A 19,930-nucleotide genomic window follows, 5' to 3' on the forward strand; every position below is an offset into this window, starting at 1 on the left:
TAATAATATTTTTTCTTAATAACAATTAAATTCAGCAAGACCACAACATCTTACGTGTTAGCCTTAGCTTTTGATTTCTCAGAATAGTCGCTCTGAGTTGATGGTGAGGAGGGATAAGACGAGAAGAGAAAGGTAGATAGATGGAGCGGAAGAGAAGAGATGCAGAGGAATCAGAACTGCAAAACGAGAAAGGTGAAAGAGGAAGAAGAAAAACGATGGTAGAAGCGTTAAGAAACCTACACATAAACAATTTTTAATTAATGCACATATATAGCCCATTTGCCAATGCCAAAAATATAAACATTAAAAAGAGTCTTGTTATAATAGTGTGCTTGAGAGTCTTAATACAGAGTCCATATTTATCAGGCACAAAATAAGTACATATGGACCTTTACAGGAACAAACAAATTATATGTTTGAGCAGCCAAACTTGAATGATTGCTACGAATAAAAGAATGCCTATTGACCTTTAAACTTACCCCAAAACAAATGCATTGCTCGTCAACAAATAGCAAACTGTAACATTCATGAAGTGACTACGAAACAACAGAGAACCAAATGCCGGAGAAGAACAGAGCAAGCGGATAACTAAGCATAGTATGAAAGTAGAACGAATGGGATAGGTTCTGTGACTCCAGACTGCAAAAGCTTAGAAGAGATCCACCTTTCTTTTCTGCATGTCCTGCTTCCACTTGGGTTGTTGATAAAATGTCTCCCTAGTCATGCCCAGGACTGTCTCGAATTCGGCATCCGATAAGTAGGCCTGCAAAACGCAAAAGGTTACAACAGCTGAATAAAATCTATGGTCACCTCTACATCTTTCTTCATCAAAGAACCACCGGGAAGGAAAAATTATTTGATTTATGTACCTCTCTTCGTTTGTAATCGATTCCTGTGACAGGATTGCTGGACTTGACTTTCAAGCACTCATAACTGTATGTACTTTCAGCCCCATTTTCATCTATCTTTGGTTCCTCTGTCACCTCAGAATCTGCATCATTGCTTTCTGACGCAGATCCATCTCCTTCTATGGCTTCCTTCTCTGCTAAAAGCTCAAGAGGTTGCTCAGATTCTGAGCTTGCACTTTCAGTCTTGGTGGAATCTGCAATAGATAATCATAATCAGAAAAATTCTCATTACAAATGCTAAACTTTATATACCTTTTGTGTCTTGTAGGTCTTTGATCTCGTGTAAAATTATCATTGGTTTTTGATTAATGACTCAATGGAGACAGCAAACTGGAAAGTTTGCTAAGGCAGTGACTGTACTTTCTTTATTTCCTTGTATGAAACATTTGGTGTCTCGAAAATATTTATTTCTGAAAATGAAACTCAATGGACACTTTTAGAAGAAGATTTATCTTTGTGAACTTGTTCTAATACATGGTATGTACTGTAGGGCAGCTACATTTAGCAAAGAGAAACATGAGAAATAACCTAGGATGGATGATAGACATTACCATTAACAGTCACACGTGGACCAGGGGAAGGGCTTCTGCTGAATCTTGTTGTAGAGGTTTCTGATTCTCCCCTTTTTTGCTCAGCAGTTAAAACTGAAGATAGTGCAGCAACTGCAGCTGCTCGCTGTGACCCTTGGCCTGATCGTGAAGGCCTCGGTGCTGTAGCTTTGGCATTTGAAGATGGATTAAATGCAGATGAAAGTGCTGCAAGGGCTGATGCCCTTTGAGTGGGTCCATCATGATCCGCACTGACAGATTTATCTTTAGACTGAAGCAAATCATAGGCATGGATAGTAAGTGAAAATGAATCATCAAATGTTTTCCTCTCTGAGATGCCAGAAATTTAATTATTTATATGCATCAAACTATACATTGTCAAACATATTCTACCCCCAATTAAAACCCCGAAGCTAATATGCTCAACTAACATACAAAAAGTTGCCAAATGTAATTTGCAAGCTAATGTGACCAGGAAAACATAACAAGTTTAATGTTGAAAATGGAAAGGTTAACATGCTTTGCAAGAAAGAAAGATGCACTTTGGCTTCTTATTTGTTTCAAGCAGTCACAAAGGTTAAGAGGATGAACTATGAAGACCAGTAGCACTGGGAATGACCAGGAAAAAAACAATTCCTTCGTAGTTTGATTATTTGCACTTGCTATTGCTGATTTGGCATTTGCGACATTTGGTCCTCAGTTGCCCTAATGAAGTGCGTGTGTGTGTGTAAGAGAGAGAGAGAGAGAGAGAGAGAGAGAGAGAGAAGAGAATAGGGTGAGACATAGAAAGAATAGAGAAATGTAGAAGGAAGGGTAAGTAAGGATAAATCCAATAAATAATATTGATTAGAATCCCCATTTTCTTGCACCTCAACTATTTATAGATATAAACCAAACCCATAAGCTATAGGGCCCACCCTCCAACTACAAACATAAACTAGTCAACCAACGTTGAATCTAAGGTTTGTCATATTGAGGCATACCGCTCAGTATGGGCGGTACATACTAGTCCAACAGAGAACTGATACGGGCAATACATTGGTATGTCCCATCATACCGTGTGTCAGTATACTCAATACGGTTCGATACATACTGTACTGATAGCTGGTCGGTACACTGATATAGACCGATAAGACGAACTATGACTGAATCCATTAATTAATTAGAGAGAACCCTAACCCAACCATGGATGGTGCACGGGAAGGAGTGAGCAAATCTAACAACCGTAAATCAAATAGTTATATTATTAAGTTTTCCAAATAATTTCTTCAATGAATCTTATACATGTATCATAAAATTTATAAAAATAACATATATAATATTTTCTTTTTATTCTTTTGGTTACAAAATCAATGTTTTTAAGCAATCCTAATCTGATAAGTGATTCTAAGAACAATACTTATCCTGTGAATCAAGGTTCAACTGAACTTCTCATACCATAATTCCCCTCATTTTTGACAACTTAATGGAGTCAATGATGGACTTAGGTATTGTGATAAGAAAAGGTCATATTTCTTCTATTTCTATATTTTCTTCTCTTCATCTGCTTTGTTCCCCTTCCACTCCTCTACTAGCAGAGCTGAAACACCTATGCCTTTATCATGGATAAAAAGGAAAAATGAAAAATAACTTCTTGCACTATGACACAGAAGATGGCAATGAATCAATCCACTTTGTCCTTTCTAGTTTCTAATATAATTGAGTAACAGATGATAAAAAGTTTAAAAGATATATTCCTAACCTAAAGGTGCTAATGACATTTTTGAGCTCTTAGCTAATTTGGTGTCATCCAGGACTGCTGATGAAAGTTAGTCTGACCATCTTAAGATATGAAGCCTCTTTTACCATTATTAGAAGATGAAGTCAATATGTTTTGTGGAAAACTTCGTAATAATAGAAAAAAGGAACATACAATGATGAGTATCAACTATCAGTAGCACAAGAGAAGGCCAGGTGTCAACATGAGAAGTCATGTTTATTTGTTGAGTAATCAAGGATCGGCATATGGTCAGCAACCATAAAGTCTTGGTAAACTTCAGATAATATTTTCACAGAACATGGCTGGTTCAACATGGTTACTGAACTAGTGAACAGTAGATATTTGAAGGTTAGTACTAGCAAACTAAGAAGTTTCACAAACAATGCTAAACATTTCAGATTTAAGAAGAAAACCCACTAATTACAGATTAAACACACATGAAATTATACCAAAAAAGTTTTAAACAAATTTGCAACCCTTTTCTAGTTTTCTTGTTGGAGAAGGACAACATAAAACTTGATCCTTTAGAACTACATAATTAGGATCCAAAGACAGGATTCAAATATTACCATTTTTCTCTTTTTTCTTTTTCTGGTTGCTGATGTTAGCTTGGCAGTTAATTTTACTAAATGCAACTATATCAGTTAAAATCCTAATCCTAATGATAGAGCACTTATAGCTTTACCAGGACTTTAACTATGTAAATTTGGCTTAAATATTTACCTCTGAAGCAAGCATGGCAGCCCCAAATAGGTACGATAGTTTCTTCTGGAAAGAATTTCCTTGAACCTGCATGATATGGAGAAGCAGTTTGTCATTTTTGCCAATATGAAGTTTATGAAGTACATACCAGAAAGCAGAATAAGTTACTCTCCTTTGCACAACAAGGATTTATATCAAAATAAGCAAGTGGCGCAAATCAATGACTTAGCTTGATGCCAAGAAAATACATTTTTTTTACATGTACTTGTTGTGCAGTATAATTATACATAGCATTTGGGAGACCACGGATGCATAATAAAAGAGAACATGATGGCTTCGACAATACATATACCTTTCTCATTGATTGAGTAAAAAATAGATCTAAATCCACCGTAGAATTTTTTCCCCAAGTCCAAAGGAAAACAACAACTATAGCAAGATGGATAACCAGTAAAAAGGATGGCATTCTAGGTCTACACAAGGATCGAAGTTGCCTCAATCAGATCCAAGACCGAGGATGAGTCTACTCACAGAGGAAACAAAAGATGTTATTTAACTTTGGTTAAATCAAATTGTTGCTCAGTATAGTCTGTCATCATAAGTTACTTTACATAAGGATCTCCTATTTATCATATATAATCACATGATTTTGGTCACAATGTATGTTACTAGGGAAGCTTAAGGAAACTTTCCTTAAGGAACCTTTAAGCAGGGATATTGGTCCAACTTATTCAAAGGTCTTTGTTAAACCTCTACTTTGGAAGCTTAAATCACCTGTTCCCTCTTTTATTTTGGTTCCTTGTAAATTTCTCAAACATTATGTACATCTTTCAACGCATGACATCTAACGTTTCCAAACTTAGTCGAATAATTTATCCCACCAATATGAGCTTATTCAATTAAATTGAGATTGAAGAGACAAAAACAAATTCTCCAAAAAAGGGGCAAAGTAAAGCACAGGAGACACAAGACATACCACAGCCTTTGCACTGTCCCAAGAGAAATATGTTGTAAAGAAACATGGTTCATTACCCTCCGTGATTCTATAAAGTGGTACATTTGGGGATAAACCTTCTAGCAGCACTGCAAGCTCTATGTATTTCTAGGAAAAGAAAAGTTTGGTAGATTAGAGTAATGCAATAGCAAACACTAGTAATACTATAGTACAAATAAAAAGAAGGATAACTGTTTATACCTGTCCTATATCAAATGCCTTTTGTTTCTCGTTGGGATCCACAGAATGTCCAATCCATACGAAGACCTCAGCATGGCTGTCAAGTAGCAACATGTCTTCAGTTAACATATCGTCTTGAGAATAATTGAACACTTCAAACACCTGCAACAAGGGGGAAATATACAAGCAAGATGAGTAAAGGCACTGGGTATGAGTTTCTCCATCAAATGTTACAGTTGGGAGCAGTCACATACCTCTATCTTTCCTGGAGAAGCATTGTTTGACAACAAATGAACATAAAATTTGAGATTATTAGATTATGAAAAAGGATCAAAATATGTCAAGACTTGGAAATTGTTCCAAATTTATATTTCTGGAATCAATCCAACCTTTCTTAAGTGAAAATGTATACAAGTGAGGATCTCTAACAACATCTTGCGTGATCTTTTTGCTGGTAAAACTTTGCTTCCCACCAAGAGCAAACCAGAAAGCAGAGCTTTCTGTTCCCTCCTTGACATACTTCAGTGTGACACCTGGCTGCAGAATAAAGAATAATCTTATTGATTTGTGATGTTGGAAAAAACACTTATATGTATATATGTATATGTATACAAGCATATATATAGATACAGTAACATAGCAAAGTACCACAGAAAAGTAAAGAGATACTGTCTGCGATTGCAGAAGTCCTTGAAAAGCTTCCCAAGCCAGACTCTGGTGTCATTGCTAACCAATTCACAAACAGGGCAAAGAAAAAGTGGTTTAAATAATAAGCCAAAATCTAAACCGGGCAACCCTTCTCATTTCTTGTTTGTTGACATTAGAAGATCATTCTTTCATACCTAAATCCTACACATAGATGTCAAATGTAGTGTGGTTATGCAAAGACCCAAAACAGTAACCACTGGTGGACAGACACAAAATGGGTTTGAGCAATAATATACCAGAACTAATTCCCAACAATCTGCACCAAAATCTATCAAACTTGAACCATGCCACAATGAGAGGCAGCCAAAATACAAACTTCAATCGAACTATGTGGACATATTAACTGGAAAGGCAGCCAAGTACCAACTACAACCCAGAAATTTTGCAAAGATGGATTAGTTCAACCTCAAAGTAATCTATGTGTACTACATACTATTTCCACTTTCCATTGACCGATGACAAAACTGTCAAATGAAAGAGAGTATCGCATGTTGGCTTCACATGGGATAAAAAGGATAACAATGAACCAAGAGATCATACATTATTTGCATACTTTTACCTTTAAAAATTCTGCAATTTTTGCAGCCCAATGTTGATGTTCATGTGTACTTGAACTTCCATTCCATATGAATAGTGAATTCCCAGATTGCAAAATAAAACAATCAGTGGAACATAATGATGTTGCCACCTAAAAACAAAAAAGATTATATGTCAGTGTAATTGTAGTGCTTAGTTATCTAATGTATATTCACATGCAAGTATCAAGACTATTCCAATGAAATCTCAAGCCAAATGAGAATGATGCTTTTGTTAAATAAAAATGAAGATTAACAGGTTCTCTTGTGCTCATCTGCCAAGACAGCTTAATGTGTGGCTGGACCACCTTAAAAAGGCATTGATGCAGCCGATTATTAACCGAAACCTTTGAGGAGCGTCAGGTGTCAGGTTATATATTTTTGTGCTTCTCCTTGGTGAACCAACCTTCTATTATGCATTCAACCATAGCTCCAAAATGTCCTACTTGTGGAAATTTATATATTGCTTCTCCAGAATATTGCTGACAATCAGCCAGTAACAATGTATCTGATAACTTCATTTACAAATTTTCGGTGCCCTCTGACATAATGCTATTGTCTCAGGTAAATGTGTGTTCACGAAGCCTAAGATGTTTTGTATGTAACTGCTCTTCTTAGATAACAGAATTGGAGGACATTTTTTATTAAATGAATAGGTACATGTATAAAACCGTGAACTACTCCAAAACATTTGGTTCAACTTTTCATCCACTAAGCCGAAACATTTAGTTATTATTCCAGTTGGCTACTGGCTTAAGTTGTGACAAGTGAGACTTGATGGATAAATTAATTAGCATAGGAACTTGAAAACACTGTGACTTAGAAAGCTAAAAGGATTCTATGTCCAACAGACAGGATAGATGTAAAGTTTTTCCTTGTACCATATAAACCAGAGATAGGCAAAAGGGGAAAATAATTGGGCTCAGACAACAATAATAATTTTGTCACTTGCCCCTCTAATTAGTTAGTCATAATTCAGCAACTTAATTTTAAAATTCACAAAGTCACTTTTCTTTCATAAACTTGCTACTCATTAGTTCTTGTTTCAAGCTATTTCAAATAGACAAACTAGGTTAAAATATAGCAAGTAATATATTAAAGGCACTTTCATGATTTTGATAATTTCGATTAGGAAAATGAGGCTACCCGCCCATATCAGATATGGTTCCTGTGCTAGAGAGGTTCTTGGGAGCTCAAAACTTTGTTCATCCACAAAGGCTTAACATTAAATTTGACTCAAGAAGCTTCCTATAGACTTAACCAGACAGGTAAGAGAATAATGGAAGCTACTCCATTTAAATTCAGTGATAAAACAATCATTGATTATGTTTAAATTTAACACGATCATTATTCATCTCCTATCATATTAGTTTTTTTTTTTTCAACTGCAATTACCCTATGGGTTTCATTATTAGTTTAAGAATATTATGCTAAACTTTATCTTTTATAGTTTATGCAGAATACCAGTTTGAGCAATTAAAGTGTAGATATTTACTCTGGCCAACACAGAATGGTACATGCTGAACTGTGCCAAGCAATGCCAATTACACCAACAAATGGTCGGGCTAATTTTTCCATGTGCTGGTCAACAAAGACAGCATGTTGACTGGTGACATGGTACATGCAGTGTCACATTAGCATCATCATATTTACTCTTACCACAAAACCAACAACCTCTTGTCTCATACATAATGATATAATTCTGATAATCAATTATTTGTTTTCTGCTTCCGACAGCCGCAGATGACAACTTATGCATAAACCAAGTTTTTGTTACATTATTTTATTTGTGTCATAATTGAGGATGCAGAAGGTTCAAATTGATAAAATATACTAATGTATAAGATTCACAAGATCATACCGCATCAACTTGAACTGCTTTATTGTTGTGGACTGATGTACCAGATACTTGGATTAGTGCAATGCCATCAGAAGTATAAGTTTCATCATTCTGATTCTTCTCTGCAATGAACGTCTTATAACCGGAACTAATTCCACCCTATGCAAGAAAGAAAAAACATTAAGTGAAATAAAATAAGTAAATAACCCCTCTCTTTATGCGATAAAAGGATGACACTAACAGGTCTGAAAAGCGTCATATGAATTCCCTACATACCAGATAGAAATGATATAAGTATCATACCTTCAAGAGAACCAGAGGCTGAAAGAGTGCAACAAATTGTGGTGGTTCCTTCCCTTGAAAAATGCGACCCTGCAAGAGGCATACTCAATAAACTTGCTTCTGCTTCTCATCTTCTGAATAAAATATCAATAACAAAAACCTGCACTGGTCTTCCTTTTAGGGAAGTCCACATAGTAGTAGCCAACTGAGTAGCCATAATTTGATCATCCTGAAAAGAAACAATATCATGTTATTTGCACCAAGTGAACCAAGCCTAATTAACAAGTTAAGTGAACTGTTCATGCAATATTAGTTATGAAACTCTTGGACCTAGACATGCAACTATGTTGGGAGTAAGATCTTGCACTTAAACCTGGAATGTCAATTAAGTTTGTGTAGATGATTAAGAGAAACAATTCAGGATATCCTAGGCTTGCTGAGATTCATAAAAGAATATGGAAAATTCATAATGACTGAGATGATAAATTAGGAGGACACTCATAAAAAAGTGTCATTTGTAGCAACCCACTAATCCCTGCATCTTTTCCACGTGTGGCAACTGCCTTTCTCGTGTGCACTCCCTGTTTGTAAAAGCTATCCTATAGGATATGAGAGTCTTGGTTCGAGTAAGGAAGAAAGGTTTCCAATCCTATCAAGGCCACATCAGGTTTTTTATCCTTGGGCACACAGATCCCATCATCCAACAAGCAACCAGGTGGGGTCCAAAATCGGGAACCAACCAAAAGAACATATGAGAAGGGTAGAAGCAATCTCAGGGGCATTTTGAAGAATTTAACTTTTCTCTAGTCTAGATAGAGTATACAAGTTAAAAGTACAAACGAGGGAACCTTGTAATCCCCTAAGAACATAGAGGTACCATCATCCTTTTTATTTTTCCCAATAAATTTTACAGCATTTTTTAGCAATTAAATAATTTAGTTTTCTACATGTTAGATTTTTTAGGAGTATAATTTTTCTGATATTAACTCCCAATAATTTGGTACCAAAATGACACTAAGCAAGCAATCCTATGAGGTCCTACACCATTGACCGCACTGAAGAATCCTCCATTAATGTCAAATAGATTGGAGAAGAAGCCTTGTTTTAACACCTCGTCAAAACCATGTTCAGTCAATTACAACTAAATTTTTTTATATTAACTTTGAGGATGCACCATCACAAGATAAACAATGAGGTGCACAATGCAAAGACATGCCACATCTATGCATGATCCAATTGGCAATAGTATCATGCCCCAAGGTCCAACAAGGCATGCCATGCCACTAATATAACAAAGTGTTATATTCAATACTTATGTCACTTTAGGCAAGAAAATATTGGATGCAATGGCGTAAACTCCCGAGCAACAGGTGTAGAGGAAGGTCATTTAGCCAGCACTTTAGATTTACCTATAGTAGTTTCTCTTGTGAGAGGATTAACTGATAAAAGCTAATTTGTGCCATAGCAAGCATCAATTAATATGACTATAATTATAAATTTCTAATCATGCTTCTGATCAAGATTACAGATTTCAACAAAACAGATTGGGTATGAATTGGTATTTATTGTTCTGACAGCCGATTGGTACATGGACTAGACAATTTTTCATGTGGTCTGAGACTCTGAAATAAAGCTTACCATCCGGTAAGTTCACTGTATCAAGTATATTGGACGGTAAGTTGATCATTATGAAGCTTTGCCAGACAATAAGCCTACCATTTGGCAATAGCATTAACCCTTTATTCATGATCTTGGACCATGTTGGACAAAGCCTAGGGTGGTAATACTTAAGCTGTCAATCGCTACAAAAGCAGAAGACAAAGGGTCATGAGAAAAAGTTTATCATAAAATTGGATATACATCTAACACTAACACAGATAAATTATGTCTTGAAGGGTAAAGATCCATATAAGAGTTAATTACATAATGACTTCAATGGAAGAAAATTTCTTTTCTTTCCTTCAAAGATATTTGCTCATTGCTACTTACCTGAATGCTATCCTTTCCCATCCAAGAGGTTAAGAAGTAGTCCTCTTTCCTCTCACCAGAATGATATGTATAGAGCACAATATAACAATCTCCGCTATAAAATTTACCAATCTCTTCTTTTGGAACTTGATTCTTGGCACCATCATCAATGCGCCATACCTGCAAGTGATTTCATAACTTAAAAATTCAAAGAACAAGCACCATCTAACTTCATATGCAAGAATCTACAGGCAAAAGATATAAAAAGAACCTCAAGTTTTCCACTGCCTTCAAGCAAGGGAGGAACTTCTTCATTTTGCGGAGAGCCTTTTGTGATTCCCTTGAAATCAACACCTTTCTGCTTTATCAAAGCTACCCAAACACAACATAATACATAATTATCAAGAATGGACAATATATTTAGTCAGTGCCTTTACAGAAGATTTTACTCTTACCTGCAACTTTTCCTCGTCCTTCCTCTCCACCTGAATTTCCTGTCACTGTACTAGCAGGCCATGATTCAAAGTTGGATTTAAATGCATGTGTTTCATAACCTTGAATAACTTGAGTAACATGCGTTGTTTTGGGTCTGTTTTGACTGATGATGAAGTCCTAAAAGGAAAGGCCATTACGGGCACCAATTTGAAAGCACAACAGATCAGAATTAGAAAATTAACAGAAAAATAATACCTCAGCAGCTTTACTGGCAGCTTTTCTCTCTTCAATTTGTGTAACACGGCCAACCCAAATAAATATCTCAGCCCCACAATCCAGCAAATAGCATTTATTGTTCTCCAAAGTTGCTTTAGAGAGTGTGTTCTCTTCCAACTTCAACTGACCATCATTGATACTACAGAAGTACTTGTATATTACAACTTGATAGCATAATTAACTTTATATTTGTACTAAAACTTGAAATTAGCCTAGATGAAAACTACATTCACAATGGGATAGCACCAAAAGAACTAAGACCTAGACTAATGCATGATACTGTTTTCTTTTTACTGAAATCAATGGTTAATAGAAGAATCTGGCATCAAGAATCCCATTCAGTGTATTGTTGATAAATGTCTAGCATGCAGTCTTTCAATTACAAGGATATGAAAGAACAGATCCATCATTGTCTAGAATATTTGATATGCAATATTAACACACGACAATTCTCATTTCTGATGTAAGAAAAACTACAAGGTAAAACATAATTTAAGTCTTGGAATGGTCAAAAACATGTGTAGCTGGAGAATGAGACTACAAAATTAATTTGTGCTGAAAGTAAATGAGAATCATGGTCCCCAATGCTTTGTGGATCATTTTTCACCAAAGACAAGGGAACCACCTCTCTTTCCTTCTTGTTTTTCCTGCCAAGACTTATTTTGAGTTACAATGAACCTCTTTCTACCTTAACAGCATTTACACAACAAAGGTGATCAATGAGCCACCAGCTGCCTAAAGCATAAGAAAACTCTCCAAAGAGATAATCATAACAAATCCTCTTCCAACAGATCACTTTAAAGATCAGAAAAAATGTTGGTCACCTGTTCCTGCCACTGCCTGTTTGGTCATATGCAGGTCTTTCAATGGTACAGATCCATTAGATTTCTTTATCTTCCTGATCAGATCAGAAATTCTTTTCTTTTATGTTGGCTTCAAATAAGACTCATTTTACCTACACTTATGTCAACAACTGTTCTTAGCATTCATATAACATGTGTTACCTTACTTGACAACAGATTGATCCATTTGCAATAAGATCACAGATTGGAGATCATATATATCTCTATCGGAATTTCAAGTTATCTGATTTCACATGTATTTCGAAAAGGCTACTTTAGAGGTCCACCATGCATTATAAGGATTCACCTTCTACATCGCAAGATTGCCCCCCCTCTAAACCTAACACATCACCACAAACAGGAAACACTACAGCTATTTAAGTTTGGTGGTTACCAATTCAATGATAATGATAGAAAGAAATACAGGATTCTCAAATAACAACAAAAAAGTAAAGATTCCCAATCTTATTGGAATAGTCAATTTCATTAAAACCCAAAAATTTCTTTTCCCTAGCATGAGCTTTTCATAACTGAAGTTTCTAAATAAACACATGGATGAGAAAGAGTATATACACAAACAGAGTGATGACAAAAGCTTATAAGTAAAATAAAAAGATACATGAACAAATAGATTCCCATAAGCTAATTAATTATCGACAGATTATGGCTCATGAACAAAAGTTATGTACTTGAGGAAGGTAAGTTATTTGAATCATCTTTGCAAAAGAGTTATTCTAAAGAGCAGCCCAACCCACAAGGCTCCTAACGATATAGGATCTGGGAAGGGCCAACATATGCAAGCTTACCCCTACATAGAGAAGTCATTTCACTGAAAAAAACTTAGCATATAAAGCAACTTGGGAAAAATTAAATGATTCAATGCTAGGATAAAAATCGCTTTCATATATGCTCACCAATTCCCACTGAAAACCATTTTTGTATAGGAGGCACAGATAGTAGCTAAAGATCTAGTCAAGCAGCGACTATTGAAATTATTGAAGCTAGAGTTTTGTATGACAGCATAAATGCTCAGCATATAGTAGGGAACTCGAACAAGCACCATGCATAAAGAGTTAAAATATATAAATAATACCTGTAAAATTTTGCAGGAGCCATTTCTAAGACAACATCATCTTCATTGACTACCTTTTTTCCAATTGGTGCAAAGCCACCAAAAAGGACCCAGAATTCACCAGAGTCTGACTCAGCTTGGAGCTTCCCATCATCTTACAATGCAAAGTTGTAATTAAAACGAAGAAATATGCATAAATGTAACATATATTGTCCATAACATATAGGTCTCTTACCAATAATTGCAACATCACATGTTCCTTCATGGTACTTGTCCTTCAAATATTGTACTACTTCTAAAGCTTTAGCTCTTTCTTGGATATTGGAGTTAGCACCATTGAATTGATATATTTTCATCTCAGTATCCAAGATAAACACATCATCATGATTCAGTGATGACCGAGCAAATGGAACCTTTGAAGACAATTTTGGAAATCACCACATGCATGCAACACAATTTTGCACATCAAAACTAAATAAAAGCTACAGGAAAAGATTCAGCACCTGCTTCATTCTAACAACACGTTTTCCTCTACAAACATATAGCCGTGTTTCAAAAACTTCCTCTTCGGGCTTTTTGAACCCAGAAGCAAATCCTCCTTCCAAAGGTATAATGCAAGGCTTGAAGTATGACAAAAACTTATCAGATTCATAGCCTTGAAGTTCCCTGTGCTGGACAGCACGACCTCCAAGAACTGCATCAAGTTCAACTGTCTTGATTGCAGCAGTCCCAGCTTCATCCTGTGAGAATTCACAAACTTAATAATGTATCTGAACATATATCTTGTTTTCAAAATAAAAACATATATTTTTCTTCCATATCACTAGGCTTAAATAGCATACTTGGGTTGACTCTCTTCCAATCCAGAAGTGAATGTCATGAAGGTAAGCACCACCTTTGCCAGAAGTCGTCTGCAACAAGGGACACATCACATAAAAACAAGTATACTTTAGAGATTATAGCTAAACCAAGTGTACTTTTGTAACAAAGCCAAGTTTACTTCTGTAATAAAGCCAAGTTTCCAATGTGCAGCAGGTTTAAATTTATTCCTAACATTGAGTCACACTCCCATGAGTAAGAATATCTTTGGTGCAGTTGCAGAGAAAATATTGAATATCAAATGAATCCTCAGTTATGATTTAGGTTAAAAAGCCCCAAACAATGCAGTGAGATGGAAAATTCATGAAAAGAAAGAGAACAAGTATCTCATGAACTCATCAACCTACTCATCTATTAACTTGGTGGAATGGACCCTAACCACATGCCTCTAAATGCTTAAGCCCAAGTCATTAATAGTAGCAGCCTCATTTAGTTGTACACACAACAATGTAAAACAGCAACATTACACCATTCAGGTCTTATTAGGTTTGACATCCTTATTAGCATATTTCATGCCTACATGGTTTTAGCAAGTGAGGGACTGAAACTTGAAATCTTACTCGCAGATGTGGTTGCACATCCTCCAAGTGTCTAATCAGTAAGATTATCTCACTTGCAAAGAGAAAAAAAAAAGATGAACCAAAATTTGACCTCAATCTCCAAGATGAGAATGCGATTGAAGAGGAAAATATCAGCTTTCGAGATCTAGATGAGGCTCTTGTCCTCCAAAGCAATCTAGATATTGCCCATGAAAAAGAAGATGAATGGCTACATAACAAGAATTTTCACACTCGATGCACCTTATTGGATACTCACTCACATTATGCTAAGCTAGACTACCACACTCCAGACAGCAAAATATGTTGCATATCACCTGATCCAATAATAAACTTTATCCAAATAAAAAGATAAAAGAACCAGAATATTTTATTCGATCAAGTAATCTTTGTTCAGGATAGTTTTCCAGTTGATAGATGAACAAATATATTAACTATAAACCTAGTATACATTGTTTTACAGACTACAAGCATAATCTGGTAGTGAGAGCTAAAAAAAGGCACTACTAATCTTGCATCTCCCAATAGTTTTAATTTCATTGCTCATGTGAAGGGACAAACGCACTGATCTTCAGACAAAAGTTTAAAAAATAGAGAAAGAAGCAGAAAAAAGGTACCTGTAAGACTATGTATGAATCTCCAGAGTAGAATTTACCATAATCAGTCTTCGGTAAAGGCACTGGTTGGAAGTTCTCAATCCGCCAGATCTCTGTTCCTCTATGTGTTGTTAAGCAATTGCTATGGCGGTAAACACTTTAAATGGAAAAAGGACACAGAAACTTTATGAAGTTAATGCTGAAACTAACTTGCTTTTTTCGTGTATTTTACAGTACTTATTAAAAGGATACACTTTTTGTCCAACTCCCTGAAATGCAGGATCAACATATTTTGTAGAACTAGACATTGTGCATTTGAAAGGCCTTTTATAATAAACACAAAGAAATTATGCCTTCACAATATCAAAATGTGCTTGGAACAGTCAATTATGCAACAAAGACACTCTGCAGAGAAAATTAACATAGTCATTAGTCAAGAACTAATATGTTCTGTGGAGAACTCTTCCACATCTTGTAACATGCAACTTCAACTACAGATTCAGCATTAAAGTGACAGACAACATGAGTCAAACGGTTGTGAAATGAGTAGACGATTGCAATTGCCAAGTGAGGTAAAGTAGTTAATTTTCACTGATTCATTCATATAGTCTGGTTCACAAGAGTCCTGAAAAAACACAGAAGCTTCTAGATTTAGTACTAGTGGTTTGGTCCATTGCCAATTTATATAGGACAAGGGAAATTCTAGGATCAGCATTGATAAATACTTTGGAGTGAGATTTATTTTCCTTTAGTGAAAGTCTACCACTTTATATTCCCTAACTTTTGTTATTCATTTAAATTCATAATGTTATCCCTATACCTGATAAAAGCATATATAACCTTCTCCTGAACTTTATGAATACTTCACTAAGCAAGGAAATTGAGCAAGAAAGAAGATGAATGAAGATTCCATCAGGCAGACAGAGCACAGATTATATAATGGAAGGTTCTAGAGTCATGTCTAGAATCCAGTGCATCAGGTAAATCCACTAGAGAATCTTCAGTTCTGAATTCTCTGGGTTGATGATTCTTCTAAAGAAATACCTATAGTTGTGTCAGAGAAGGTTCAAATGTCAGCAAGCTACAATCTTATGATCGAAAAACTAATAGATAAATGGAACAATCAAAGCAACCAAAGAATACATAACTCAAAATGGCAGTTAATTATTGTAATATTCCTATATGACAACCCACAATTAGCACCAAGGTCTGTGATACTGTCCAGTACAGTTCAGTACAGGCAGTGTTTGTCAGTCCAATAACCTTCCGATATGCGGACTAAGGTATTATTCATGCCCAGTAGAAGGCATAGCGTCCAGTATGGGCTTGTATTGCCCTGTACAGGCCTCATACCAAATAGCAACTTTTTATTTAATTTTTCAGCCTTTTTTTCATGGTTTTTCCGAAACATGGTATGTACGAGTTTATGGACATAGGTACCAAATGGGTTTGATATCCAAAATTCAAAACACAGCTTAGCACATCATCTGCCAATTATTTTTCTCACCTGTGTAGAACTAATAACAATGAACTGACTGCACTAGAGAAAAAATCACATGGCCTGAGCACGAGGCAGTCAGCTTATGGTCTTACACCAATAGTCATCCGCAATCCAATGACATACAAACATTTTGATGGCAAATGGCAAATATTAACGTCAAGATCAGTGAGAGAAGCAGTTTAAGTGGGTAGTTTTTGGTTTGTCGCAAGGTTCACGATTTCGTATACTCATACTGTATCGGTCAGGGCTCAGACCAGTACAGAACCAGTCTGTACTGGTGTATTAACACTCAGGAAACTGATATGTACTGCATATCATCCGGTCCGTATATTGGTGACATGTCAGACCAATAAATACCACTTGTAACGAACTGTATTAGGCAGTATTCAAACCTTGATTTATAGTATCAGTAATTTTACTTAAGTACTTCAATTTATTTAAAGACGTACAGAAAGAACTTGGAAGAAGATTGTTTTAGACAACGCCAACCACATTGGCTTCTGTAGGGTCCATCAATTAGGATAAAGTAAATCTTAACTCAAAGAAGGTAATCCTATGATTTTTTATATTAATTGGCTGTATTTTGGTGTCAATAATTTAGCATTAAACATGTTAATATGAAATCACAACATTGATTGTGATGCTTGAGTATTTACTAAATAAAATTTCTTATAAAGAATTTTCCTCCTTGCCTTTCTTCTTTTTTAAATAAAAAAATATCGCTTTGGGTTTTACCCTTGGATAATTTTTTGTAAAGAAAGTGAAAAAATAATAAAATCAAATCTGATCAAAGAGAAACAAAAAAATATGGTAAAAAAGGTGTACAATGACAAAGAAAATTTAAATCAAATGTTGACAAGAAATTGTAGAGCTTCAACTTAAATGATTCTGAACTCTGAAATAGGCTAATTTTACAATTCCGCATTTGTAAAGACAAAACTGAGAAATTATAAATGGTCTTACTATATCAATCATAGCCAGCATTCATATCATCTGTCTACATCAAATTTCTGTAAAATCACTGTATGAAACTCCAACATTGTCTATCATTTCCAATGGAAGATGGATAATAAGCAAGAAAACAAGAATTCAAAGGATACTCAAATTATTAGATCAATAATTTGAAAGAATAGTTTATTGCAGTCTTGAACTTTCACAAATTTAATCAAAGTATGACTATGATTAAAGCATGATAAAGACAAAGAAGCAATCATTAAAATGCCAATTGCTTTTAGTAAATGATGGCTGACAAAGTAATCCTAATGCAAGAATCCTTTTGGCATAGAGTTCATCACATCAACATTTATCACATATTGATAACAGGGATAATCCTAGTAGATAAGAAAGTTAGTTTGTTAATTAACTAAGTATGTCATCTTAGATTTGTGAATGATGAATCTTCTGTTTTCATCGAAGTTGTTCCTGACACACTGCAATTATGCCTACAAATGCCTCCACATCAGATATCTTACAAGTTCAGAAACAAAATAAAACAAAATGCCACATCTGAGTAGCCTCAAGGACAAAGACACGCTCATCTTTGGGTAGTCCAAACAGTTGGGGTTAGGCACTTGAAAAAAGGACCGGATAAATAGCAAACCATGAACAGCTAGCCGTATTGTGACATGTTTTGGAGCCACGTTATATAGGCTGTATCACAGGGAAAGCTAAGCAACATATGCAGACTATCGAACTAAAGTAATCAGGCAAATTAGGAACGTAACTCGAATCTTTCACTCTTCATTAGTGAATCACGGTCAAGACATTCGCTCTTCATTACCAAATCAATGGTCCTAATAGCTGAACTCAGCTATACCAAAAAGGTCAACAATCATCAGTGCGTGATCCCATCAAGAAATAAGGATCCAACCAAATGGAACCAAAAATTCCATACATCCACCGCAGTTACATGCTACAATCAAGAGAATGCTAGAGATAATAATCGTCGATCAAATTCAGAGCTCACGATGAGAAGGTTGAGATTGCTCCAAGGGAAAGAAGAAGAGCGAGAGACTTGCGTGCGGAGAGGAGCGACGGAGCGCCTGACGCCAACGGCGACGAGATCGATCCACCCGAGGTGGAATCGAGATATAAGAGCGGAGAGGGGAGTGGCGGAAAGATCGGCTAACCTGAGAAGATCCGTGAGAGGTGGGGAAGCAATGGGTATCGACGAGAGAGGGAGAGAGAGAGGAGGAGGAGGAAGTTGCAAATGTGTGCCGTAGCTTCAAGAAAAGCGAACGAGTAGCGTCCCCGTTCGCGCTTTCGGCCCCCCACCCCCAACTCCTCCACACGTCTCGCTTTTAGTGGTCGTTATGCTATTATTATTATTATTGTTGTAGTTGTTGTTATCATCATCATTATTAACTCCATCGAACGAGTTAACTCGATGACATGAATTAAATTTTTTTATTTATTTTTGTTTAGTAATTTACTAAAAAATACTCCTTGTTTTAAGTTTACGAGAGTACATTTCGGTATCCATAAAGTATTGTTTTTCTAACATGCTTTAGTGATCCCAAGTTTACGTTTCGGTTAAGGAAAAAAGTGACCCTTTTGTTTGCTTTCAAAAATTTATTTGGATGAGAAAGGTGGCATCTAACGGCCACAACAATAACAAACTATAATTATTTCAAGTCGGTTACATATATTAGAGCTATAGTAAGTGACGCAATATGTATATATATATACATATATATATATATATATATATATATATGTATGTATATGTATATATATACATATATACATATACATATATATTTATGTATTTATATATATATATATATGTATATATATATGTATGAATCTCATCAGAGTTCAGATTTTTGGACAATAACTTATCTAGACATTAAGATTTCCAATTATTATTTTAATCGAAATGAGTTTTGTTATTAACAGATAGTCAACATCCCTATCGACACTATGTCATTCAACTTAAGGGATAAAATTTTATTATATTTTTATTACATAAGGATCTAGGATTATTTCTCGTCTAAAACTTGTACGAATATAATTATGAAAATTTTAAAGTATAATTAATTATTTTTCTTAATCAAATATGTTATAATTCTCTTTTACTCTGGTAGTGAGATGTGTTGAATATTGTAGTTCTCTTTTACTCTGATAGTGAGTTGTGTTGAGGATGATAGGGGAATGGAATGTGTGCCGATGGGATGAGCGGATAGAATAGCATCTTTCTTAGTTGAGTGATGGAAGAAGTGGCATAATTTTTGGGCATACTAACTTGGATGGGGGAATGTAAGGTGGGTGGCGGATGACAAGCATATCACTTAGCAAATGATTAGGAC

At 35.5% G+C, this 19,930-nt stretch overlaps 1 protein-coding gene across 2 annotated transcripts; it reads right to left on the reverse strand.

The window, feature by feature from the left end:
- Window positions 1-297: 297 nt before the first annotated feature.
- Window positions 298-18,892, reverse strand: LOC135619691 (villin-2-like). 2 transcript variants are annotated; one of them, XM_065121953.1, is made up of 23 exons: window positions 18,641-18,892; window positions 15,374-15,526; window positions 15,143-15,242; window positions 13,932-14,000; window positions 13,593-13,829; window positions 13,325-13,502; window positions 13,111-13,243; window positions 11,155-11,314; window positions 10,920-11,076; window positions 10,736-10,836; window positions 10,486-10,644; window positions 8,657-8,725; window positions 8,518-8,586; window positions 8,236-8,373; window positions 6,359-6,487; window positions 5,481-5,628; window positions 5,346-5,356; window positions 5,113-5,253; window positions 4,894-5,019; window positions 3,939-4,004; window positions 1,460-1,727; window positions 870-1,102; window positions 298-763 (listed from the first exon to the last, which is right to left on the reverse strand). In XM_065121953.1, exons 2-23 carry the CDS (start codon window positions 15,427-15,429, stop codon window positions 650-652), a joined length of 2,862 nt encoding a protein of 953 aa, XP_064978025.1. In that variant the 5' UTR covers window positions 15,430-15,526; window positions 18,641-18,892; the 3' UTR covers window positions 298-649. The 2 variants fall into 2 exon arrangements, with proteins under 2 accessions (XP_064978025.1, XP_064978024.1); XM_065121952.1 differs by having other exon boundaries at window positions 18,589-18,892.
- Between the last annotated feature and the right edge of the window lie 1,038 nt (window positions 18,893-19,930).

Source organism: Musa acuminata, chromosome BXJ2-8 (genome assembly GCF_036884655.1).
Source record: "Musa acuminata AAA Group cultivar baxijiao chromosome BXJ2-8, Cavendish_Baxijiao_AAA, whole genome shotgun sequence".
Classification (NCBI taxonomy): Eukaryota; Viridiplantae; Streptophyta; class Magnoliopsida; order Zingiberales; family Musaceae; genus Musa; species Musa acuminata.

What these genes read in the sequence shown, in the direction of transcription:
- LOC135619691 (XM_065121953.1), bottom strand. Translation starts at nt 15,429, where the DNA reads ATGTCTAGTTCTACAAAATATGTTGATCCTGCATTTCAGGGAGTTGGA. An exon ending in CAGGGAGTTGGACAAAAAGT is followed by an intron (nt 15,243 to 15,373) that starts GTATCCTTTTAA and finishes AACAACACATAG; the next exon opens with AGGAACAGAGATCTGGCGGA. An exon ending in TCGATTACAAACGAAGAGAG is followed by an intron (nt 764 to 869) that starts GTACATAAATCA and finishes TGCGTTTTGCAG; the next exon opens with GCCTACTTATCGGATGCCGA.